General features: G+C 40.0%; 1 protein-coding gene across 1 annotated transcript in view; it reads left to right on the top strand.

The window, feature by feature from the left end:
• Positions 1-25,726, top strand: part of CDS1 (CDP-diacylglycerol synthase 1) — a 71,722-nt gene that overhangs the window by 4,787 nt on the left and 41,209 nt on the right. The window contains exon 2 of the mRNA XM_036853758.1: positions 21,432-21,559. Coding sequence (XP_036709653.1) covers positions 21,432-21,559 — 128 coding nt within the window. The remainder of the gene's footprint in view (positions 1-21,431; positions 21,560-25,726) is intronic.

Below are 25,726 nucleotides of genomic sequence, written 5' to 3'. Positions count from 1 at the left end.
GGTTAAGAATCTGCCTGCAAATGCAGGGGACACGGCTTCGAGCCCTGGTCCGGGAAGAACCCACATGCCGCAGAGCATCTAAGCCCATGCGCCACAACTACTGAGCCTGTGCTCTAGAGCCCTCGAGCCACAACTACTGAGCCCATGTGCCACAGCTACTGAAGCCCACGTGCCTAGAGCCCGTGCTCCACAACAAAGACAAGCCACCGCAATGAGAAGCTCGTGCACCTCAACTAGAGAAGGCCCGTGTGCAGCAACGAAGACCCAATGCAGCCAAAGATAAACAAAGAAAGAGAGAGAGGGAGGGAGGGAGAAAAAAAGAGAGGACGGGAGGGAGAGAGGGAGGAAGAAAGGAGGAAGGAAGGAAGGGAGGGAGGGAGGAAGGAAGGAAGGAGGAAAGAAAGAAGGAAAGGAAGGAAGGAAGGAAAAAGGAAGGAAGGAAGAAAGAAAGAAGTCAAGTGGGAGCGCAGATGCTGATGAGGGTGGGCAGTCCCTAGGGAAAAGAAAGTAGACATGGTGTGGAGAGTACAGGTGGTTGGAGTATTCAAGGAAAGGAAAGAAGGAATCGAGGTTAGATACAGAAACATTTTGAAAAGCAGAAGAGGAGAGATCAGTGTTTGACGCTTTAAATTTTTCCAGTAAAGTAGGGTCTGAGAACCACAGAGCTTCAAGAGATCTTAGAAACAATTTAGTTCAACCATACATATATACATATATGTGTGTGTGTGTATATGTGTGTGTGTGTGTGTGTGTGTGAGTGTGTATTTTTAAAGAATAAACTTGCCCTAGACTGTGTTTGTTATTGCCCGAAATGACCTCAAGCGGGTAGCAGAGCTGGAACTAGATCTCATCTCTGACTGGGACACCTTTGGAATGTCATTTTAGAGAGTGTGATATAAGATGACCAAGAGGGAACTGGCAGAATTATCAGACTCAGTGAAGATTCAGTTGAACTAAAATAACACAGATTTGTTGTGTATTGAATTAGTATAGTTCTTAACTCAGTAGCAGTAGTAGTCATAATAGTTGATGCTTGTAGAGTGATTTAGAGAAAACAGTAATTTTACATCTTTCTTTTTTTGTTCCTCAGCTATATGGGTTAGGAATATTTCCCATTTAATAGCTGAGAATAAGAAAGGCACTGGGAGTGACTGTGGTCGGGAATGCCAGGACAAGGATGCCAGAGGAGTGAGTGAGCCAGGGGGGCCAGGATTGAACACAGTTAGGGTAGGCAAGAAAGTGGACGGAAGCTCAAAGAGGGCTGTTGAAGCCCTGGATGGATTGAGAGACACTGAGCAGTTGAAGTGAAGCCTAGACCTAATTGGCTGGACCGGAAGTGGGAGAGAAGGGGGTGCACAGGGAAGCCGTGGCCAGTACGGGGAGCACCGGTGGAACAGTGCACGGTCAGGCGAGGACCCCGTGTGGGGTCGTATGTGGGGATGCTACTCTGATATAGATTTGGGTTTGTGAAGTTGAGGGTGAAACAGTCTGGAGGTCAGTTAACTTCTGTCATTCCTCATTTGAGATGGGTGTAGTTTCTTTCAAAAATATTCTAATATTTAAAAAATAAACTTTTAATTTTGGAACTTGTGTTTCCGTAAATCCTTCACTTTGGCACCCTTCACTGTGAGTTGTCTTGGTGTCACTTGAAGGTGTGCTAAACATTTTCTATATTTTTTCCATCTAAATATAGGCCATTACTAAAATATGAATATGTAGATCTAGATATCCAGAATAAAATATAAGTTGGTACTCCCCAATTGTTCACCAATTGTTAGTCACTGTTATCACCCAAATAAGTTTCCATGTTGTCATTTGCAGCATATTCATTTTATTTAACGACGGGTTTTGAATGCTGGCTCCCCAGGTATCACCAACCCACCAGCTGATAAGACAAAGTTGAGTTTATTGCTTCCTGTGGTGAGGAAAAACACCACCTCAATACTAAGCTTTGGCAGAGCTTGGAGGGGGAAAGGCAAGGTTGGATTTTATTGAGAATTGGAAGTTTGGTTTAAGGCAGGTCTTTCAATGCAGGGTCTTGATTAGGACCGGGTATGGATCACAATGTAACAGTTTGGGATTGGTGGCAATAGCCAGGCAAGGATTTTGAGGCAAGGGTTCAAAGAGTTTTAGGAGGAAACTTGTTCGTTGGTGCTTCCTATTAAAGGGTTGATGTTTTTCAGAAGTTCTTGTGATGAACAGTTAGCTCCAGAGCAAGTATCTGGGAATAGTAAAGCTATGGTAATGAAGGCGATTGGATTCTAAAGTCATGTTCATGGAGGCAGTAAGCTTTGTGGGGTGAAGGCATGTAGTTTCTTTCTCACATCTTTAAAATACATGGAAACAATGAAGAGACTGAGAGAAAATGCTGAAATCAGTAGTATAACCTACCATTCTTTCAAGTAAGACCTGTTTAGCTTCAAGATTTTTAAAAGGCCCCCTCCTTTTAGGCACAGAGCTCTGTGTCACTTGAGGGTTTCCTTTTGCTTGTTTGCAATTTTAATGCTGTACTAGGTACAGGGAGGGATCAGTGTGAACCTCAAGGGACCTGTAGTGGAGAAGCTGACCCTGATTGACTCACTTTTTAGGGGACCAGGTGTAAAAAGGGTGGAAATTGTGATTGATTTAATACGTTATCCTTTGTTGCATTCTAAACTGCTGCTTACCTTCATTAGTTTAGAGACTTTGGAGCCATCGTCTTGAAAGGTCTGGAATCCCATGCCCTTGTTCTTCCTGCTTTCCAGTCTCTAGTATTGAGAAGCACCTCAGTCCTCTTTCCCTGTCTGCTGGCTCCTGGGCACTCTTCAGGAGTCACCATAAGCTACAAGTGACATACACTAAAGTGACCATGCTTACACTGTGCAGTTGGACATGTGCAACGCCGATGAGTTCATCACTGCAGTAAAGATGATGAACAAACCCCGTCACCACTAAAAGTCTGCTCCTGCCCTTCTGTAATTCCCCTTCTACACCTTGATAACCACTGATCTGCTTTCTGGCACTATAGCTGAGTATGTATTTTCTAGAATTTTATATAAGTGGAATTCTATACATACATACATGTATGCATATACACATTGCATATGTATGTATACATATACATACTATATGTACATTTTGTCTGGCTTCTTTTATTTGTTTATTTATTTATTTATTTTTAATTTAGTTTTTGGCTGTGTTGGGTCTTTGTTGCTTCGCTCAGGCTTTCTCTAGTTGCGGCGAGCGGGGGGCTACTCTTCATTGTGGTGCGGGGGCTTCTCATTGTGGTGGCTTCTCTTGTTGCGGAGCACGAGCTCTAGGCGTGTGGGCTTCAGTAGTTGTGGCTTGCGGGCTCAGTAGTTATGGCTCGTGGGCTCTAGAGCACAGGCTCAGTAGTTGTGGTGCACGGGCTTTGCTGCTCCGTGGCATGTGGGATCTTCCTGGACCAGGGCTCGAACCCGTGTCCCCCGCATTGGCAGGCGGATTCTTAACCACTGCCCCACCAGGTAAGTCCATGTCTGGCTTCTTTTTACTGAGCATAATTTTGAAATTCATCCGTATTGTTGCATACTTCAATAGTTCATTTTTGTTGCCAAGTAGTATTCCACTTATGGATGTAGCCCAATTTGTTTTTTTCAACATTTGAGTTGTTTCCAGTTTGGAGCTATTACAAATATAGCTGCCATGAACATTGTGTACAGTCTTTGTGTGGATATATACTTTCATTTCTTTGGGGCAGATACCTAGGAATGAAATGACTATGTCATAGGGTGGGTGTATTATTTAACTTTTTAGGAAACTGCCAAACTACTTTCCAAAGTGGTTGTACCATTTCACATTTCTACCAGCAGTGTGTGAGAGGTCCAGTTTCAACACATCTTCTCTGAGACTTGGTATGTTCAGTTTTAAATTTTAGCTATGCTAGAAGATGTGTCATAGTATCTTACTGAAGTTTTGATTTGCATTTCCCTAGTAACTAAGATGTTGAACATTTCTTCATATGCTAATTTGCCATCTGTGTATTGCCTTTGGTGATATGTCTGTTCAAATATTTTGCCCATGTATTTTAATTGAGTTGATTGTTTTCTTATTGAATTTTGAGAATTCTTTATGTGTTCTGGACGCAAGACCTTTATTTGACCTGTGATTTGCAAATATCTTTTCCCAGTCTATAGCTGTTTTTTCATTCTCTTAACACTATCTTTTTGTTTTTTTTTAATAATGATTTTGGAAATCTTTTAGGATTTACTATTTATTTATTTTTAAAATTTTATTTATTTTATTTATTTTTGGCTGTGTTGGGTCTTCGTTGCTGCATGCAGGCTTTCTCTAGTTGCAGAGAACGGGGGCTACTCTTCGTTGCAGTGCACGGGCTTCTCATTGTGGTGGCTTCTCTTGTTGCAGAGCACGGGCTTTAGGCACACGGGCTTCAGTAGTTGTGGCTCGCAGGTTCTAGAGCGCAGGCTCAGTAGTTGTGGCACACAGGCCTAGTTGGTCTGCAGCATGTGGGATCTTCCCGGACCATGGCTCGAACCCGTGTCCCCTGCATTGGTAGGTGGATTCTTAGCCACTGTGCCACCAGGGAAGTCCAACACTGTCTTTTGAAAAGCAGAAAATTTTAATTTTGAAGTAGTTTTATTTATCAGTTTTTCTTATATGAATCATACTTTTGTTGTCATATTTAAGAAATCTTTGCCTAACCCTAGGTCCCAAAGATTTTATGGAATTTTTATATTTTTATGTAAATGTCTATGATTTGTTTTGAATTAATTTTTGTAAATGGTGTGAAGTACAAAGTTTTTTCTTCTTCCTTCCTTCCTTTCACATATGGATATCTAATTATTCCAGCATCATGTATTGAATTTACCTTTCAACTTTGTTGAAGTCAGTTGGCCACAGAAGTGTGGATTTATTTCTGGACTCTCTCTTCTGTTCCATTGACATTTTTTTTCTTTTATGCCAGTACCACAGTTACAACTTTATAATAACTTTTGAAAACAGGTAGTGTAAGTCCTTCAGTTTTAGTTCTTTTCCCCAGGTGGTTTTGGCTCTTCTAGGTCCTTTGCATTTTCATATAAATTTTAGAATCAGTCTGTACATTTCCACACACAAAAAAAGCCTATTGAGATGATTGGGATTGCATTGAATTTGTAGATCAGTTTGGAGGAAAATTGTCATTTTAATTCCTTTCTGCATTCTGGCTACATTGCTTAGAGCTGTGTAAACTTGGGCACTTTACTCAACCTTTCTGAGCCTAAATTTTTTCACTTATAAAAAGGATGTGATTATTTACTTATCTGTAAAGTAATGTGAGGTATAAATAAATCAATATTTGTAAAGTACTTTTGTTCTTATTTTCTAAGTACATTTCACTGTAGGAATTAGATTTACAGGGTAATAAAGAAAATTTAAGTTTTTCAACTTTCATCCACCATTTACCAGAAATACTTTCATTATCATTTTATATTTGGAAAAGAGTAGTCTTTCATAGTCAGAAGCCCTCATTTTACGTAAGTGCTACTGAGAGCGGGGGCTACTCTTCAAGGTGACTTGGCCAAGATTACTCACCTAGCAAGAACAGTTGAGAACTATTTTAATCTTAAATGTTAGCATGAGCTGACAGGCTCAGTTCATTCAACACATATTTACATAGTGCCTAATAAATGCCAGCCACTGTGCAAGGTCGTCTGCCAGCCTCTTGCGAGTCAAAAGTGAGGCCAATAGTATTTCTTCCTCTCACAAAGCTTATGAACTACTGGGGAGGGTTGTGGCACATCACCATTATTGCCAAGTGGACTTTGAGGTGGTGTGCTGAAAGTCCAATGGTTTTATTTTTTAAGGAAACCAAGGGCTGAGTTTCTTTAGGGTTAAGTGTTTTGCCTTTTGTCATGGTGCTAGTTAGAGGTGGAATCAGTACCGTCAGCCCTCATATCTGTGGGTTGCAAATCCATGGATTCAACCAACTGTGGATCAAGATATTTGAAAAAAAAAAAAAAAATCCCAGAAAGTTCCAACAAGCAGAACTTGAATTTGCTGCATACTCAACAACTGTTTACATTGTACTTACAACTATTTACATTGTTTTGGGTTTTATAAGTAATCTAGAGATGATTTAAAGTGTATGAGAGGATGTGTGTAGGTTATATTCTCTGATTTTTGTATCTGAGGGTGTCCAGGAACTATTCCCCACCCCCCTTCCCCCACTCCCACCAGGTACTGAGTGATCACTGTACTTGCGACTCCTGACTCCTAGTCTGGTGCTCGTTCTGCAACCTGGTGTTGTGCCCTTATGGAACCATTTCCATTAGTCACTGCCTCGACTACCACTCACACTATGCCTGCAACGCTCTGGGTTACTGAAGGTGAAAAAAAAGAGAGCAAAGCAAAGAAAAAAATGTGATGTGTTCCATCATTCTAGATGTCAAAAACCTTCTGGCACATCAGACTAACAGCAGGTTCCCCGGTGTTTTCAGGAGATGTCCTGTCTGGTGGTTTACTAGTCAACATTTCTCTGTTTAAGTTGCTCTGGGGCCAACTGACTCTCAGTGTCACAGTGGGAATGTGACATTTGTTTCATTTGTCAGTTTTGGTATAATGTCACATTTAATTTCATAATTGTTTAGTAAGAAAGTTGTAGTTAGTAAACAAAAGTTTATTATTGCTTTATGAAAACTGATAATACTCCCCCAAGGCTAACATTTTATTTGTTAAGCCACTTAATGAGGAATTGGATTCGATAGTAATAATAGCTTACTATTTCATTGACTTAACTGAGTCCTTGGCATTATATTAAATGTTTCCATTTTATGGATAAAGAATCAGTTAGAAGGGGTGGTGAAATTTGCCAAAACTTTGGTGCTAATAAAGACTGAGTTTGGTTTGAGATTCCTAAACATTTTGAATCCCTAGGCGCTTTCACTCCTAGTATCACTTCTGGCCCAAGATTCTGCTCAATGCTCCTTCCGCATGTATTCACCTCCTGTGAATATTCTCTTCCCTCTGACCCAGTTCAGTCCCCTTCCCCCAATTCCCCCCTCAGTAAACCACTCTCCCAAAGCATTTGTGTGTGTAGCACTCTTTAATGAAGGTTGCTGCTAGGGGTGGGTAGAGGAGAGGGGAGGACATAGGAGTGGAGGCTGTTCCTTACAGCAGAATGAACAACTTCAAAACTGAGCATGAGGCAACTCTTCTCTTAAAATTCCTTAGCCACTCTATCCCTGGAGGTTCTACAGTGACCATCTTTGTGTAACAGCCCCAGCGTACACACACAGTTCTTGTTCATGCACTCTTAGAAGTCAGTTTGGGTTTTAAATAACTTTATAAAAAATCACACCACCAGAGCAAATGCTTTTTTTTTTTTTAAATATGAAGTTCAGTTTGAGTTTTGTTTTTTGTTTTTTGTTTTTTTTTTATAAAGTGTATGTCTGTATTATTTTAAATTTTTATTTATTTATTTATTTATTTTTGGCTGTTTTGGGTCTTCGTTTCTGTGCGAGGGCTTTCTCCAGTTGCGGCAAGCGGGGGCCACTCTTCATCGCGGTGCGCGGGCCTCTCACTATCGCGGCCTCTCTTGTTGCGGGGCACAGGCTCCAGTCGCGCAGGCTCAGTAGTTGTGGCTCATGGGCCTAGTTGCTCCGCGGCATGTGGGATCCTCCCAGACCAGGGCTCGAACCCATGTCCCCTGCATTGGCAGGCAGATTCTCAACCACTGCACCACCAGGGAAGCCCCAGAGCAAATGCTTTTGATCATAGTTTACCTATAAGTAAAACAGCAATGATAGTGTCTGACTTGTTTCATTAGGGTTGTCTCTTTTTTTTAAAAAAGCATATTTTTTTTTTCTGTGCCTTATATCCTTGTAGTTATTTACTTTATACACAGTAATTGGTACCTCTTATCCCCTACCCCTATTGTGCCCGTCTCCCCTTCCCTCTTCCCCGGTAACCATTAGTCTGTTCCCTATATCTGTGAGTCTGTTTCTGTTTCGTTAGCTTCGTTTATTTTTGTTTTGTTTTTGTTTGTTTGTTTTAGAGTCCGCAAGTAATTGATAAGATGTACTGTTTGTCTTTCTCTGTTTGACTTATTTCACTAAGCATAATACCCTCCAGGTCCATCCACGTTGTTGCAAATGGCAAAATTTATTCTTTTTTATGGTTGAGTAGCATTCCATTGTATATATATATATATACACCACATCTTCTTTATCTATTCATTTGTTGATGGACACCTAGCTTGCTTCCATATGTTGGCTATTGTAAATAATGCTGTTTTGAACATTGGGGTGCATGTATCTTTTTTAATTAGTGTTTTTGATTTTTTCAGATATATACCCAGAAGTGGAATTGCTGGATCATATGGTAGTTCTATTTTTAGTTTTTTCAGGAACCTCCGTACTGTTTCCACAGTGCCTACACTGATTTACAATCCCACCAACAGTGCACAGAGTTCCTTTTTCTCCACATCCTGGACAACATTTGTTATTTGTGGTCTTTTTGACAATAGTCATTCTGACAGGTGTGAGATGATATATCATTGTGGTTTTGATTTGCATTTCTATGATAATTAGTAATGTTGAGCACCTTTTCATGTGCCTTTTGGCCATTCCTATCTCTTCTTTGGAAAAATGTCTATACAGGTCTTCTGCCTATTTTTTGATTGAGTTGTTTGGTTTTTTTGATATTGAGTTGTATGAGCTGTTTATATATTTTGGATATTAATCCCTTATCAGTCATAACATTTACATATATTTTCTCTCATTCAGTAGGTTGTCTTTTTGTTTTGTTGATGGTTTTCATTGCTGTGCAGAAGCCTTTAATTAGGTCTCATTTGTTTATTTTTGCTTTTATTTCCTTGCTTTAGGAAACTGATCCAAAAAAATACTGCTACAATTTATGTCAAAGAGTGTTCTGCCAGTGTTTTCTTCTAGGAGTTTTATGACTTCCAGTCTTACATTTAGGTCTTTAATCCATTTTGAGTTTATTTTTGTATATGGTATGAGAAAACGTTATAATTTCATTCTTTCACATGTAGCTGCCCAGTTTCCAGCACCAGTTATTGAAGAGACTGTTTTTTCTCCATTGTATATTCTTGCCTCCTTTGTTATAGATTAATTGACCATAAGTGCCTGGGTTTATTTCTGGGCTCTCTATTCTGTTCCATTGATCTGTGTGTCTGTTCTTGTGCCAGTACTATATTGTTTTGATGACTGTGGCTTTGTAGTATAGTATGAAGTCAGGGAATGTGATGCTTCCAGCTCTGTTCTTCTTTCTCAAGATTTTTTTGACTATTTGGGGTCTTTTATGATTCCATACAAATTTTAAAATTATTTGTTCTAGTTTTGTGAAAAATGCCATTGGTATTTTGTTAGGGATTGCATTGAATCTGTAGATTGCCTTGGGTAGTATGGTCATTTTAACAATATTAGTCCTCCCAATTCATGAACATGGTATATCTTTCCATCTGTTTGTGTCATCTTCAATTTCTTTCATCAGTGTCTTATAGTTTCCTGAGTACAGGTCTTTTACCTCCTTAGGAAAGTTTATTCCTAGGTATTTTATTCTTTTTGATGTGATTGTAAATGGGATAGTTTCCTCAATTTCTCTTTCTGGTAGTTCACTGTTAGTGTACAGAAATGCAATAGGTTTTTGTATATTAATTTTGTATTCCCCAACTTTATCATCATTGATGAGCCCTAGTAGTTTTTTGGTGGCGTCCTTAGGGTTTTCTGTATATAATATGTCAACTGCAAACAGTGACAGTTTTACTTCTTCCTTTCCAGTTTGCATTCCTTTTATTTCTTTTTCTTGTTTGATTGCTGTGGCTAGGACTTCCAATACTGTGTTGAATAAAAGTGGCAAGAGTGGGCATCCTCACCCTGTTCCTGATCTTAGAGGAAATGCTTTCAGCTTTTCACTGTTAGGTATGATGTTAGCTGTGGGCTTATCATATATGGCCTGTATTATGTTGAGGTATGCTCCCTGTATACTTACTTTGTTGACAGTTTTTGTCATAAATGGGTGTTTTACATAAAAATTTTTGTCAAAAACTTTTTCTGCATCTGTTGAGACAATCATATGATTTTTATTATTCAGTCTGTTGATTTGTTGTTATATCATGTTGATTGATTTGTGGATATTGAAAAATCCTTGCATCTGGGACAGATCCCACTTGATCATGGTGTATGATCTTTTAAATATATTGTTGGATTCAGTTTGCTAATATTTTGTTGTGGATTTCTGCATCTATGTTTATCAGCGATATTGACCTGTAATTTCATTTTTGTGATATCTTTCTCTGGATTTGGTATCAGGGTGATGCTGGTACCATAGAATGAGTTTGGAAGCATTCCTTCCTCTGCAACTTTTTGGAATAGTTTGAGAAAAATCGATGGTAACTCTTCCCTAAATGTTTGGTAGAATTCACCTGTGAAGCCACCTGGTCCTGGACTTTTTTTGGTTGGAGTTTTTTTTTAAATAAATTTATTTATTTGTTTATTTATGGCTGCATTGATTTCTTCAGTGATCCATTGGTTGTTTAGTAGCGTATTGTTTAGTCTTTTGTGTTTAGCCACGTGTTTGTGGTTTTTTGCATTTTTTCCTTGTAATTGAAATAGTGTTGTAGTCAAAAATGATGCTTGATATGATTTCAGGTTCCTTAAATTTACCAAGGCTTGTTTTGTGCCCTAACACGTGCAGCTTGTGATCTATCCTGGAGAATGTATTCTATGTGCACTTGAAAAGAATGTGTATTCTGCTGCTTTTGGATGGTATGTTCTATATATATCTATTAAATTCATTTGGCCTAATGTGTCATTTAAGGCGAGTGTTTCCTTATTGACTTTCTGTCTGAATGATCTGTCCATTGATATAAGTGGGGTGTTAAGGTCCCCTACTATTTTTGTGTTACTGTCAATTTCTTCCTTTATGTCTGTTAATATTTGCTTTATTTATTTAGGTGTTCCTATGTTGGGTGCATATGTATTTGCAATTGTTATATCTTCTTCTTGAATTGATCACTTGATAATATCATATGTAATATTGTTCTTTGTCTCTTATAACAGTCTTTGTCTTAAAGTCTATTTTTGTCTGATATAATTATTACTTCCTTGGTTTTCTTTCGATTTCCATTTGCATGGAATACATTTTTCCATCTCCTCACTTTTAGTCTGTGTGTGTCTTTAGATCTGAAGTGAGTCTCTTATAAGCAGCATATATACAGGCCTTGTTTTTATATGCATTCTATCACTTTGTGACTTTTGATTGGAGCATTTGGTCCGTTTACATTGAAAGTAGTTATTGATATGTATGTTCTTGGTGCCATTTTTTAAATTGTTTTTGCAGTTCTTTTTTGTTCCTTTCTTCTTTTGTTGTCTCTTATGATTTGATGATTATCTTTAGTGTTATGTTTGGATTCTTTCCTCTTTTTTGTGTGTGTATCTATTGTCGATTTTTGGTTTATAGTTATCATCAGGTTTATACATAGCAATCTGTATACATACATGATTGTCTTAAGTTGCAGATTTCTTAATTTCAAATACATTTTAACAACTGTGCATTTGTTCTCGCCAACCCTTACAATGACTGTTTTCAACATTATATTTTACATCTTTTTGTTTTGTGTATTCCTTAACTCCTTATTACAGACATAGATGATTTTACTAGTTTTGTCTTTTAGCCTTCCTACTAGCTTTGTATGTGGTTGATTTACTACCTTTACTATATATTTGCCTTTACCAATGAGCTTTTTCCTTTTGTAGTTTTCATGTTTCTAGTTGTGGCCTTTTCTTTTTCTCTTAGAGAAGTCCTTGTAACATTTCTTGTAAAGATGATTTGGTGGTGTTGAACTCTTCTAGCTTTTGCTTGTCTGCAAAACTTTTCATCTCTTCATCAAATCTGAATGAAAGCCTTGCCAGGTAGAGTATTCCTGGTGCTAGGTTTTCCCCTTTCAACACTTTAAGTATATCGTGCCACTCCCTTCTGGCCTGCGGAGTTTGTGCTGAAAAGTCAGTTGATAAACTTATGGGAGTTCCTTTTTACATAACTTGTTGATTTTTACCTTGCTGCTTTTAATATTCTTTCTTTATCTTTAATTTTTGCCATTTTAATTTTAATTATGGTGTGTCTTGGTGTGTTCCTCTTTGGGTTGATCCTGTATGGGATGCCCTGTGCTTCCTGGACCTGTATGTTTGCTTCCTATTCCAGGTTAGGGAACTTTTCAGCTCTTATGTCTGCCAATATGTTCTCTACCCCTTTCTATTTCTCTTCTCCTTCTGGGACCTCTGTGATGCAAATATTAGTATGCCTGATGTTGCAGTGGAGCTCTCTTAAACTGTACTCATTTCTTTTTATTTGTTTTTTTTTTCCTGTTCAGCGTCAGTGATATCCACTCTTCTGTCTTCCAGTAAACTGATCTGTTCCCTTGTATCATTTAATCTACTGTTGATTCCTTCTAGTGTATTTTTCATTACAGTTATTGTGTTCTTCATCTCTTTTTGGTTCTCCTTTATATCTTCTAACTCTTTGTTATGAACTTCTAACTTCTCACTCATCCATTCTTCTTCCAAGTTCTTTGATAGTCTTTATGATCATTACCCTGAACTCTTTCTTGGGTAGATTGCCTATCTCCCCTTCACTTAGCCTTCTTCCAGGGTTTTATCTTGTTTCTTCATTTGGAACATGTTCCTCTGTTGCCTCATTTTGCCTAATTTGCTGTTTTTATTTCTATGTATCTGGTAGACTGGTTACATTTGACCTTGGAGAAGTGGCTCTTTGTAGGAGATGTCCTATGCATCCCAGCAGCACACTCCCCTCTTGTCATCAGAGCTATATGCTATAAGCATGCTCCCTACGTGGACTGCATGACACCTTCTCTCATGGAGGGCTGTCTAACGTGGGTGGTCTGGTTGGGGTGGCTGACCCCTCATCCAGTTGGTTGCTGGACCCTGCCATGTGCACAGGCTGCCAGCTGCTGTTTGGCAGGGCTGGGTCACAAGGTCACTGGGTGCAGAACCCCAGGGGGTCCCAGGGCTAGTGCTGGCTCACTGGTGAGCAGAGCCAGATTCTGGGGTGGGTGGTTGTGGGGCCTAGGCATCAGAACTGGTGTCGGACTGCTATTGGGTGGGACTGGTTCCTGACATAGCTGGTGTGGAACCCAGGGTGTCCAGAAGCTTGTGTCAGCCCCCTGGTTAGTGGGGCCAGATCCTGGAGTGACTGGCTGAGTGGTGTCTCAGAGCTGGTGTTGTTCTGCTGGTGGGTGTGGCTTGTCCTGAGGCTAGAGGTGGCTCACTGGTGGGCAGGGCCTAAACCTATGGCATTTGGGGGCCAGTGCCTGCTCACTGGTGGGTGGAGCTGGGTTCCAGGGTCTCTAGCTGTAGGACCATGGGGGTTCTGAGTCTAGTGCCTGGGCACTGGTGTATGGGGCCAGTGCCTGGGCCCTCTGGTGGACAGGGCTGTGTCCAGGGGTGGCTGTGGGCTCAGAGGTTCTTAAGGTAACCTGCTTTCTGATGGGTGGGGCTGCAAGTAACATGCTCAGCTAGTTACTTGGCTTGAGGTATCCCAGTACTGGTGCCTGTAGTCTGGTGGGTGGGGGTGGGGTGGGGTGGCAGACTGGGTCCCAAGGCTAGTAAGCTAGAAGGAGAATTCCAGATGGACACTTGCCATCATCCAGCATCACTTGACAGCATCAGAATTCTAGATGGACACTTCTACATGGTAGAGGGAGCTCCCCAAGATGGCTGCCGCCAGTGTCTGTTTCCCTGGGGTGAGCTCCAGTTGTCTCCTGCCTCTACTGGAGACTTGCCAACATCAGCAGGTAGATCTGACCCAGGCTCCTTTCAAATTACTGCTTCTGCCCTGGGTCCCAGAGTGTGAGAAGTTTTCTGTGCACTCTTTGAGAGTGGAGTTTCTGTTTCCCACAGCCTCTGGGTCTCCCAAGAGTAAGTCCCCCGGCCTTCAAAGCCAAATGTTCTGAGGGCTCGTTTTCCCCGTGTAAGACCCCCAGGCTGGGGAGCTTAATGTGTGGGGCTCAGACCCCTCACTCCTAGGGGAGAACCTCTGCAATTGTAATTATTCTTCTGTTTGTGGGTTGTCCACCTGGTGGTATGGCTCTTGACTATACCACAGCACTGCCTCTCCTACCCATCTCCTGTGGTTCCTTCTTTGGATCTTTAGTTGTAGAAGATCTTTTCTGGTAGATTCTATCACTCTATCAGTAGTTGTTCTGTTAATAGTTGTAAGGTTAGTGTGCCCATGAAAGGAGGTGAGCTCAAGGTTTTTGTACTCCACTGTCTTGGCTGTGATTGTCTCTTGAGGATCTAATAAAATGATGGAAGTTTAAACACTTAAAAAAATTATATATGTGTATATATATATATATATTCATACATATATATGTGTGTGTATATCTATGTATCTACATATCTATACCTATCTATCGATTGATACTGAGCAGGGCCCTGTGGGGCTCTTGGGCACAAAGCCTTTCTGAGTCCCCCATTTCTTTGATTACAGGAAATAGCCTTCATTCAGCCTCCATGACTTTCCCTGAGTTCCAGTGGGCAGATTCAAGCAGTTGTTAATTAGGGAAGGGAGGGGATGCTAGACAAGAGAGAAACAGTCAAGAGAAACAACAGTGCAGCCTTAGGGCAAGGTTCCCCATCAACAGATACACACAACAATACCTTTGAGCTGTTTTGCAGATACTGAAATCCCCTCCAGGTGGGAAGATCTAACAAGTAATGATGGTATGCTTCCCACAAGCACGTAGACCCCAGACCAGTTGGAACCTGAAGGTTGATGATGCTGACTCCTACTTAGCTCACCGCCAACCAACCAATCAGAAGAATGTCCACAAGCTGATCACACCCCATTACCGTAAAACTTCTCACCACCCTCTCCAAGTTGGGACACACGGTTTTGAGGGCATTAGCCCGCTGTGGCCCCCTTTGCCTGGCAAAGCAATAAAGCTATTCTTTTCTACTTCACCCAAAACTCTGTCTCCGAGATTTAACTCGGTGTCGGGGTACAGAGGCCGGATTTGGCTTCAATTTTGGTGCACAGCGTGGGGCTGACTCAGGGACAGTCCCAGGTGGGGGGGGGGTCCCTTGGCTTGATCGGACGCTCCGAGGTTTTCTCCACGCCAGCCTCTTTCAAGAGAGCGGAGGGTTGGAGAATTCCTTTAGAGGCCAGATCGCCTGGGACTCTTGCCTGGAAAGGCCAAGCCCCAGTCATATCCTGTCCGCAGTCCTGGCAGCTGGAACTCCAAGGCGGGAGTAGGGCGGAAGAGGGACCACCCTAGCAGCTGCCAAGGCCATCTTTGCCTTGAGGACATTCCTCTCTTCCTCCTCCCTGGACTGCCCTGGACTTCCTACTCCAAGGAATTGTTTTGGGGAAGCAGAAAAGTAGCGTTTGGGATGTTGCGACACCTCTGCCAGTGTTTTGGTAAGCCCCCTCAGCTTGCATGCTGAGGCCACTTGGTTTGGTCTGTTTGGTGAACCTCTGGTTCCCGTTTGGGGATTTTTCCATTAGGAAGATCCAAGGCCACCGGGTTAGTGGGAGTTGGAAGCCAGTTTGAGCCTTGGGCTGTTTGTTTTTGTGTGTGGGTGGCTTCTGTTTGGCTGGTGAGGATTCTGGTTTTGCTTTCCATCTTGTGTGCACGGCTGTTTAATTCGACTCAACATGGGAAGCGCTTCTTCTTGTATTCCATCTGATAGCCCCCCGGGAAAATTTTGGCATATTGGTCGACCTATAACTATGAATCTATGACTAAAAAGAATAAGGTTCTATTGTAATTCTGTTTGCCCAAAGTATATTCTTAAAAGTGAGGAGAGGTGGCCTTTGCATGGTGGCCTAAATTATTATACTATTCTTCAGGTAGAATTGTTTTGTCACAGGAATGGAAAGGCTGGGAATTCTCTCCACTCCATCTGGGCTAGCCACTCTGGGATCCCTGAGAGCCAACTCTGGGTTTGTTCTCTTTCAAGAACTGACCCAATCTATTTGGAAGCCTTTCTCTGGGAGTGGAAGTGGAATTTTTAAACTATACCTCCTCTGATATTCTGTCTGTGTGGCCATAGTTTATCTGTTGTTTGTGTGTTTGTGGATATTGTTTTGGGGTAAGCCACTCAGGCTTGCACAGGATGGGAAAATTCTACCCAATCATTGCGAGCCATTTTGAGTCCTCAGTCTGGGAGTGGAAATGGAATCTTTGGGCTACACCTTGTCTGATCTTTTGTTTGTGGGACCGTGTTTGTTGTTTGTATGTATGTGTGTCAGTACTTATATTGACTGTCTTTGCTAAATAACAGCGCTCACATGCGACAATACCAGGGAATCCTTCCCTGTTGTGTCAGGCTTTGCCTGTGGCGGAATGCTGGTTGGGATTTTCCCTTTGGGACAAGCCTTGTTATGGGTAACCAGAGTTCTGTTCCATCTTCTAACCCGCCCCCCGCCCCCCAGGGTATTGTTACAAAACTGTGAGATCTTCAACTATGCTCCCATGAAAAGGGAATTGGTATTTCTCCCCGCTGTGCCCAGACCCTCACGAATACTTATCTTATCTAGACTATCTCTAGAAAAAAAAAAAAAGGCGGGGTGGGGTGGGGGTGGGGTGGGGTGTGGGGAGGCGGGGGGGGGGGGGGGGGGAAGCCTTTTTAAAATCAAGCGGAAAAACAGATTTCTGGTTCTGTCTTTATGTAAAAGTTAACTTGTAAATGAGCTCTATTTAATTCACTTAAAATTAAGCAGTTACAAATTAAATCTAAATGTGTAGAAAATGGCCAAGATAAATTTTGGGACCACATGATCTGGGGAATATTCAGTACTGAACTGATACTTGCTGCTATTGAAGTTGGTGTGCCCATGAAAGGCTATTAAGCTTGTTGGTTTGATTAATATAGACGTTTCTTTAGAGTTATCAATGTTAAGTAATGCAAGTGAGATAAGAGCTTTTGGGTAAAACTCTTTAGGAATAATTGTTTTAGGAATGTGTACTTAAGAATAATCTCTTCAGCTGCTTGGTAGCTTAAAAATTTAGAGTTAAGTTAAATGATGGAAGTTTATTGAATAGGTAGGTCATTTCCAAATAAAATATTAAGATACTGAAACATTAATTAGTGAATGTTGGCTTCCCTTGGCAGAGAGAGACTAAAGGTATTTAGGAATCTAAAGGTATTTGGTGCCACCCTGGGATATTCTCTGTTAAGAAAGCACATGTTTTTAGAATTGTGCATGGTCAGGATTTTCTAAGATTGGATTATTAAATCTAGTTGGGTAGATGGATTTTGTTGGGAGTGGGCTAGGGCAAGACCGGATTCAGATTCAGTTTCTCCCTTCAAAGTTTTCTTGGACTACTGCTTTTGACAACAGCTCGTGAGTTTCTCAGAGAGAAATATTTAATTAGTATGTTAAATTACATGGCATTCCTAAAAATCTAGTATGTCCTTGTAAAATGTTATCAGTCATAATTCTAGTTATTTTAAAATGTTGCACATTACAGCAATAACTAAGTGTCTTTTGTCAATCCCATTTTGATCAAATGTTTAACCATGACTTTTTAAGTCTCTGTGATTTATAGACAGTTATTATTGTATTTTGATAAATCTCAGGTTGTACTGGGAAACTGGGTAAGAAATTAAAAAAAAAAAAATCCTAAGGGAAACCCTGACGGCTTCATAAGAAGTTAACAAGAGGATTGGTTACTAAATGAACTGGTGAATATGGTGATAAATTTTATGGGTTTTGTCTGAAATGTTACTGGCTTTGATCTGTGTTTTCCAGATATAGGAAAAAAACTTCCCCTCAAGTTGGTTATGATTTGCAACAATTTGGTAAATTACACCTCTGTGAGTAAAATTGAGATATTTTTCTTTTCCCTCTGCCTGTTCCCTTCAAAAATTGGAGACTCTGAGCAGCCTTATCAGGCGAATGAGAAAAACTGTCTCCTGGCATGTGCAGAAATCTTGATATTTTGGGGACCTCTAAAAGAGAGAAATCCACCTAGGCAAAATCTGATGACAGGCATTTGGTATGGCTTTCTTGGCCTTGAGAGACCTTTTGGAAATTTAGTCTGAGACTTCTTCTGAGGAATTATACCAGAGTCAATGTGGAAGAACCTATGTGGTCAATGGACCAATCTTATTTTAGAAACAAATTAGTCTTGGCTGTACTTGATGAACATGGGGGCAATTGTAGAAAAAAATTATGTTTCACTGAATATTAAATTCTAGTTTTGTTAATTAATGTCTGTGCTTACCAAGACTCACTTCCCAGATAGTTCCTTGTGGTTATGTTATATTGTTCCAGAATTTAATTAAATTGTCAGAAGAACACTCTAAGTTTGTTTCTGAAGCCTAACTTTGTAATCAGTCTTTGGATAAAGATCAGATGCTCCATGATCTGCAACCAGGAGATTAACACCAGGTTATGTTCATTCAAATTTAAAGGCTCCCTTATGTTGGGGACAATTAAACCCGTACTAGGGATAACCAGACTAGTAACACTAGGAAACTGAGCTGGGTGCCTTATGGACAATGCCAATATATAATTTCCCTTAAAGATAAGGATTGGTACAGAACAGACTAGGTCAGAAGACCTGGGATGTACTGGGCCGCACCTAATGGAAGTTCTTGACTTATATTCTGACTTACGATCTTACTAATCTGCTAGCTATATTGTTTTTTATATTGCCTGTTTTGCAAAATTGTTGTTTCTTGCATTACCAAATGTGTGACTGAGCCTCTGATAAAATGATGATGTATAGCTCCATCTGAGATCAATGATTGTAATAGTGTAACTCTAGATATGGGAAGAAGCAACAAGAGGGAATAGTTTCCTGGACCATAAGAGACTAGTAAGACAGGTGGCCCAGAGACTTTTGGTTACTAGTAAGGCCTAGTCCAGTAAGTAATAGCACACTGAGTGGCCTATCAGCGAAATCTTTGCCAGACCTGGGAATGAGCATTCCTAGCACCATGGGACAAAATGGTCATGAAATGCCCCCCAAACCATGGTCAAATTTATGATCCTGAAGGGGCTCTGCCAACTGCAAATTGCCATCTGCCTCTGCAAGGATTAGGTCAATGGCCACTGTGGCCACTGACCTTCAACACCCCCTGAAAGGAATTCAGGGTGGAGATCAGGAATGAGGCACTCTGCTCTGAGAAAAACTGGCAGAACAGGGCTTTAGATAGTTAGATATTTTCAGAAGATTTTATGAGCCCAAATTCTTGCATCTTCTCATATCTAGAAAAGCACTGAAATCATTAACAGTGACATCTGCTTTGGCCATTAAGAGAAATGCAATTGAAAGTGAAAATGGAGTAGCTGTTGGTTCAGACATATGGATGTGATTTCAGACATGTTCCTGTATTGCAGAGAACTCGAATTTTCTGAGCTGTGTCAGACCTAGGGGATGGCACCAGCCAATCTCAAAACAGTGTCCACTGGTAACTGCAACCTTATGGTTTCAAGGTATCCTCTTGTAACTATTAAATTTTTCAGACAATAAAATTGCTTCAGATCAGATATTAACAACAAAAGAGGAGACATATTTAATGGCCAATAGCTCCTGTTATATATATCTTAATACCATATCAGGGCTTCCCTGGTGGCGCAGTGGTTGAGAATCTGCCTACCAATGCAGGGGACACGGGTTCGAGCCCTGGTCTGGGAAGATCCCACATGCCGCGGAGCAACTAGGCCCGTGAGCCACAATTACTGAGCCTGCGCGTCTGGAGCCTGTGCTCCGCAACAAGAGAGGCCGCGATAGTGAGAGGCCCGCGCACCGCGATGCAGAGTGGTCCCCACTTGCCACAACTAGAGAAAGCCCTCGCACAGAAACGAAGACCCAACACAGCCATAAATAAATAAAAAATAAATAAATAAATAAAAATTAAAAAAAAAAAAAAGATTTAATACCATATCAGAAGTTAAAACCTAGTTAGATAAAATTAGACAACTGGCTACCTGGCTACAAGTCTCCCTTAAAGAGCCAAGTCCAGACTGGGTTTCAGGCTTAAATTCCCAGGGGATTGAGACCTTAATCATACTAAACTCAGACCCAGGACTTGGAACTCAGTAATATTTCCAACTCAGTGTCCCAAATTGCGGCAGGACTATGCCCCATTTCAGCTGGAAGTAGCCAGAGCGGTTGTCACCCTGTTCCCTAAAAGATTCGGGAAACATTAAAAAAGGGGGATTAAAACCAAGTCCCCTGAAACCGAGTTCCTCTGCTGGGTTTATGATTAATGTCTCTATCCAAAACAATGATTCCCTTCCTTGTCCAACATCTGTTCTCAAGGTTGAGGAGTATCAAAGAAAAGGGGGGATTGGTACCGAGCAAGGCCCTGTGGGGCTCTTGGGCACAAAGGCTTTCTGTGTCCCCCCATTTCTCTGATTGCAGAAAGTAGCCTTCATTCAGCCTCCATGACCTTCTCTGAGTTCCAGTGGGCAGATTCAAGCAGTTGTTAATTAGGGAACGGAGGGGATGTGAGACAAGGGAGAAACAGTCAAGAGAAACAATAGTGCAGCCTTGGGGCAAGGTCCTGGTTCCCCATCAACGGATACACACAACAATATCTTTGAGCTGTTTTGCAGATACTGAAACCCCCTCCAGGTGGGAAGAGTTAACAATTATTGATGGTATGCTTCCCACAAGCACGTAGACCCCAGACCAGTTGGAACCTGAAGGTTGATGATGCTGACTTCCACTTACCTCACCACCAACCAACCAATCAGAAGAATGTCCACAAGCTGATCATGCCCCATTACTATAAAACTTCTTACTACCCTCTCCAAGTTGGGACACATGGACTTTGAGGGCATTAGCCCACTGTGGCCCCCTTTGCCTGGCAAAGCAATAAAACTATTCTTTTCTACTTCACCCAAAACTCTCTGAGATTTAACTCAGTGTCGGGGTACAGAGGCTGGATTCGGCTTCTCTGTCTATCTATCTATCTATCTATCTATCTATCTATCTATCTATCTATCTATCTATCTATCTATCTATCTGTCTATCTATCTATCTATCTAAAATGCTATGCCAGTGTAAGACATTCCTCTTGTTGTTGATGCTTTGGTTGTAATCAAATAAAAAAAGAGACTATGTACAGTTGATCAGAATCTATGTGGCATTAACACCATATTCTCTGTTAAGTAGGAAAACAATAAATGTTTGATTCTGTGGAAAATTTCTGATTTAGATAATATAGGAGTTTCTTTTTGTGTCTTTTGTTTAAATTAATCCTTTATATTGATAGACTTTAGCAAAGATAATCAAACTTTCCTAACTAGGATGTACAACAGTGCTTGGATATTCAAGATAAGTTAATAGTTATTTTTTTGTTTTAAGTTATATAAATGAGAGTTGGCACACTGAGCAATAAATAAATGCATTGGCAAGCATGTGCTTTTCCTTCCTTTTATTTTGCAAAGTGATTTTCTTTTTTCTTTAATTTTAGGAAACAGATATTGATGACAGATATGGAGATTTGGATTCCAGAACAGATTCTGATATTCCAGAAATTCCACCATCCTCAGATAGAACCCCTGAGATCCTCAAGAAAGCTCTATCTGGTTTGTCTTCAAGGTATGGTTGGTTGAAGATGAATCTAATGGGTACACAAGATAAGCTGTGAGGTTATCCTAGACCATGTCCAATGTAATAAATTTCACTTTTGGTGAGTTTTAGAGCTATGAGAGGAGGCTTTACACTTTTTCACCATATATGAGCACAGTATTAGAGGCTTGATGTACATCCTTTCGTAAATCCTTAAAATCTTGTTAAGTGTGAGAAAACCAAGTCTGAGAGGTTAACTGGTGAAGGTTACAGAGCTAGTAAGTTGTGGACTTGGCATTTCTGCCCTTGTCTGCCAGGTTTCTGAAGCCAGTGACCCATTTACCACATCAGGTTGCCTTTTCTGGTATTGGAACATCTAAAAAAGAAAATCCTATATTCTCTGTTCCCTGTTTTTCAAATGCCAGATGGAAATAGGTAATTTTTTTCCTTTTAACAGAGTTTAAAATCATTGTCCAAAACTCTACAACCCTTTACTATTTTATATTTGTGCTATACTTTTAAATGTTTAATAACCACCCAATTTCAGCTAATTTTATATTGCCCTCCATTGTATTCTTTGTAATATGAATTATAAAATTTATAAAAGCAAAATAAATGTAATATTTTATCCAGATTAACATATGAAACCTTAAATATTGGTACAGAACACTCTTTTTTCAACTTTTTAATACTGTGACACACAGTAAGAGGTCCATTTTACACCATGCCCCAAGAGACACACAAATGTATATTTTAACTGCTGTAAAAATGTTACAAAGCAATTCTTGCCATTGCTATGTGTGATGCTCTCTGATTTCTTTTATTTTTGATAGCTGTTCTATGTTATTGAACAAAAATACACTGGATTACTAAATTGATTTTACTACCCATGGGTCATAAATTGGAGTTTGGAAAATACTGATTTAGTCATATCTAGTAAATCTAATATGAGCTTTTCTGATTTTTAATTTCCTGGAGGATGACCATAGTAGAATAAATTGGTTCAAAACAAAGTTTTCATATTTTTTAGCCAATAGAATAAATTTTTGCTGTCCATTATTAAAAGCATGGTTATCATTTTAGTAGTTCTTGTTCCCAGTTGTTTTCATGACCTAGTTCACAGATGTACCTTTTTTTAAAAATCTCACCTGGTCTTTCTCAGATCTGGATTTTTTTTCATATTGATGTTATGTAAGAATAATGCTGGATTCCTGTGTGTCATTCATAACAAGATTTTCCTTAATAATTTTTTTTTCCTGGCATAAAGCAACAATGGCAAGTAGTAGTAGCTGGTATTTATTGAGCATGTATATTTGCTAGGTGCTGCTCCGAGCACTTTATATGTGTTGACTAATTTATTCTTACAACAACCCTGTAACACAGGTATGGCTATATACCTGTTGTATAAATGGAGAAACTGAAGCACAGAAATGTTTTATATCAAGGGTCGTGTAGCTAGCAAGTGATAGAGCCACATTCTGAACCTAGGCATTGTGCTCTATTTATGAAAGAATTGGTTTTAACAGCAGATGATATATGACTAGTTTCAATCTTTTCGAGAAACTTCTCTGTAAAGATTAAATAAATGTTTTAAAATCTACATTTTACACATTTTAGCCTCTTTTTATTTAATACTCCAAATACTCTGCCTTGCAAAGATTTAGAAATTGTAGATGCATAGGATGAAAAATACTAATTGCATAAGGAATGTACATGGTTTGCCGAAGAAAGCCCTATAATCCTCCTACCAAGACATTAATATTTAAAATACTGTGATGTTTATCTTTGAAACTTTTTTTTTTTTTGCATTGTGTGCATGTGTGTGCCTGTGTGTGTAATGTAAAAATAGCATTGTACTGTTTTCTGCCTTGGTATTAGGAACATCATCCTTAAATATATGTAAATATTTTAATGGCTGTATGATATATTCCTTTGTGCAGCTATAGTTCAACTTACTTAACTGAATCAGCTATTGCTGGACATTTAGCCAATTTCTAAATTTTCACAATTAAAACCAACTCTGCTTTAAATATATTTCTTTATAGCTAACTTTTATTTAGCATCTATAATTATTTTCTTAGTATAAAATTTTAAAAGTGAAATTCCTTGGTCAAGATTGATGTTCATTTTTAAGGCTCTAATATATAATGCCAAAACGAGCATAAGCCATTGAAAGTGGAAAGAGCGTGAAAGGTCTTCAGTCACTTGGCAAGTTGTCAGCAGTCTGTTTCTTGACCCGTGTATGGGTCTGTGGAAATGAATATTCATTAGCCAGTGAGGTCTGGCTCTATCCTTTAGTGAAGAGCTTCTTCAGCAATGAGTCTAACTTAGTAGTTCTCTCCAGGGGCAATGCCTTGGATTTTGTACCTTCCGCCAACCAGTGAACATTTGGCAGTGTCTGGAGACGTTTTAGGTTGTCACAATAAGAGATGGTGCTGCTGGCACTTAGTAGGTAGAGGCCAGGGAAGATCCTACAGTACACAGAACAGCTCTTCACAACAAAGAATGAGCTGGCTCAAACGTTACTAGTGAAGGCTGAGAAACCGTGGAAATACCCAGGCACAGTCTTGCTGGTGCTCTTGTACTCTATAATGCCATCTTCCTTCTCCCTGGGAACCTGCACACATCCTGTCAACTTCCTCCTAAGGCTGGTAGATGGGCTTTCTCAAAACTCTTGCTCTTTGCTAGATGGCCCACCAGGTTCTTGTTTGTTCTTGAAGAGTGCCTCTGTGCCCTAATTCTTGGCTCAGGTGAGCTGCCTTGTCAACCTAGGTCTTTCTCATTGTGCTTGTACCATTAGGAAAATTTTTTTAAAAATTTTATTACTTTTGGGACTTCCCCAGCGGTCCAGTGGTTAAAACTCCGCGTTTCCACTGCAAGGGGCATGGGTTCGATCTCTGGTCGAGGAACTAGGATATCCCACATGCTGTGTGGCGTGGCAAAAAAAAAAAAAAAAGGAAAATAAATTTTTATTACTTTTGAAATAAAAACCCCTTAAGAGTTGTAGTAACAGTAAGACATTGTGCATCACATAACTGATTTGAGCAATAAATGTGTAACCACTTTAGATAATCACTTTAAAGGACACTGCTTAATTATATACTTTTTAGAAATTTCATTTCTAGCTCATATAGGTCCTGGAAACATGAGACTTGAATGGAATTCTCTACTGATTCTGAGTTCCTTTATCTAAAACAATCTGTGAGGTGATGACTTGGACTCAAAGTTAAGGCTTTCTCTAATGTGATCATGGTGGCATGGTAAAGGAAATCAAGAATTTTGAATTCGGAACCAGACTTTCCTCTAGATTTTAGTAACAGTGGTACATATTTTTTTGCATATCAATGCTCTGTTTCGAATTCAGTGCTTCTCCCCTGAGAGATAACTTTGGGTTACTGTATCAATGGATATATATATTAAGTATGTGCTTTTATGTGCTTAACTTTGTGTTAGGTATTCTTGGGAGATTTGGTGAGTCACTTAACTTAAAATAAGGCAATTAAGTCTTTGATCTTGTTGGGGAGGGGAATTTTTCTGGCTGGAGTAACATCTGTATAATAAAAGAGAGTAGGTCTTTGTTTAAATCTCTGGTTCTCAGAAGCTACCATTCTCTGCCGTTCAGAGCCAGCCCTTTAACATTAGAGGTACACTTGGACCTTTCAACTCCCACCAAGGACTGATTTCTGACACTTGGGTAGTGTCCTCTTCTCTAGAAGAGGTTCTCAGTAATTCTGAGTCTGAGAATCAGTTATGAAGGAGGGCTAAGTACATTTCTGAGGTTCGTGCAAGGAAGACAGGATTATTATCAGGAGACTGGCTTATGGTCCTTTATTTACCTCTGACTAGCTCTGCGACCTAGCCCAGTTTCCTAATCCATTCATTCATCCTCAAAGAGTTCGTTCTATTAAGTCAAATAGAACCTTTCAGCTGTAGCATTTTTGATTCTGCATTCATTTCAGTTCAGCCTCAAAGCTTACAGTCTCATGAAAAATGTATGAGTCTACATACTTAACTAAACAGTAGAGGGAAATAAAGTTGGGTAAGTACAATTTGACCACCTTGTGAAAAACCTTGGAAACTATATAAAAGAGTTTGGACTTAATGTTGGCATTTTAGGTCTTGTGTGCAGAAAGGACATGATCAAAGGGATATTTGAGGAAGGGTAGCTAGGGGTATCTAGACTATATAGGAGAGTGA

Source organism: Balaenoptera musculus, chromosome 5 (assembly GCF_009873245.2).
Source record: "Balaenoptera musculus isolate JJ_BM4_2016_0621 chromosome 5, mBalMus1.pri.v3, whole genome shotgun sequence".
Taxonomy (NCBI): Eukaryota; Metazoa; Chordata; class Mammalia; order Artiodactyla; family Balaenopteridae; genus Balaenoptera; species Balaenoptera musculus.
The sequence above is the reverse complement of the archived record's forward strand: the minus strand, read 5'-3'. Positions and strand labels throughout refer to the sequence as shown.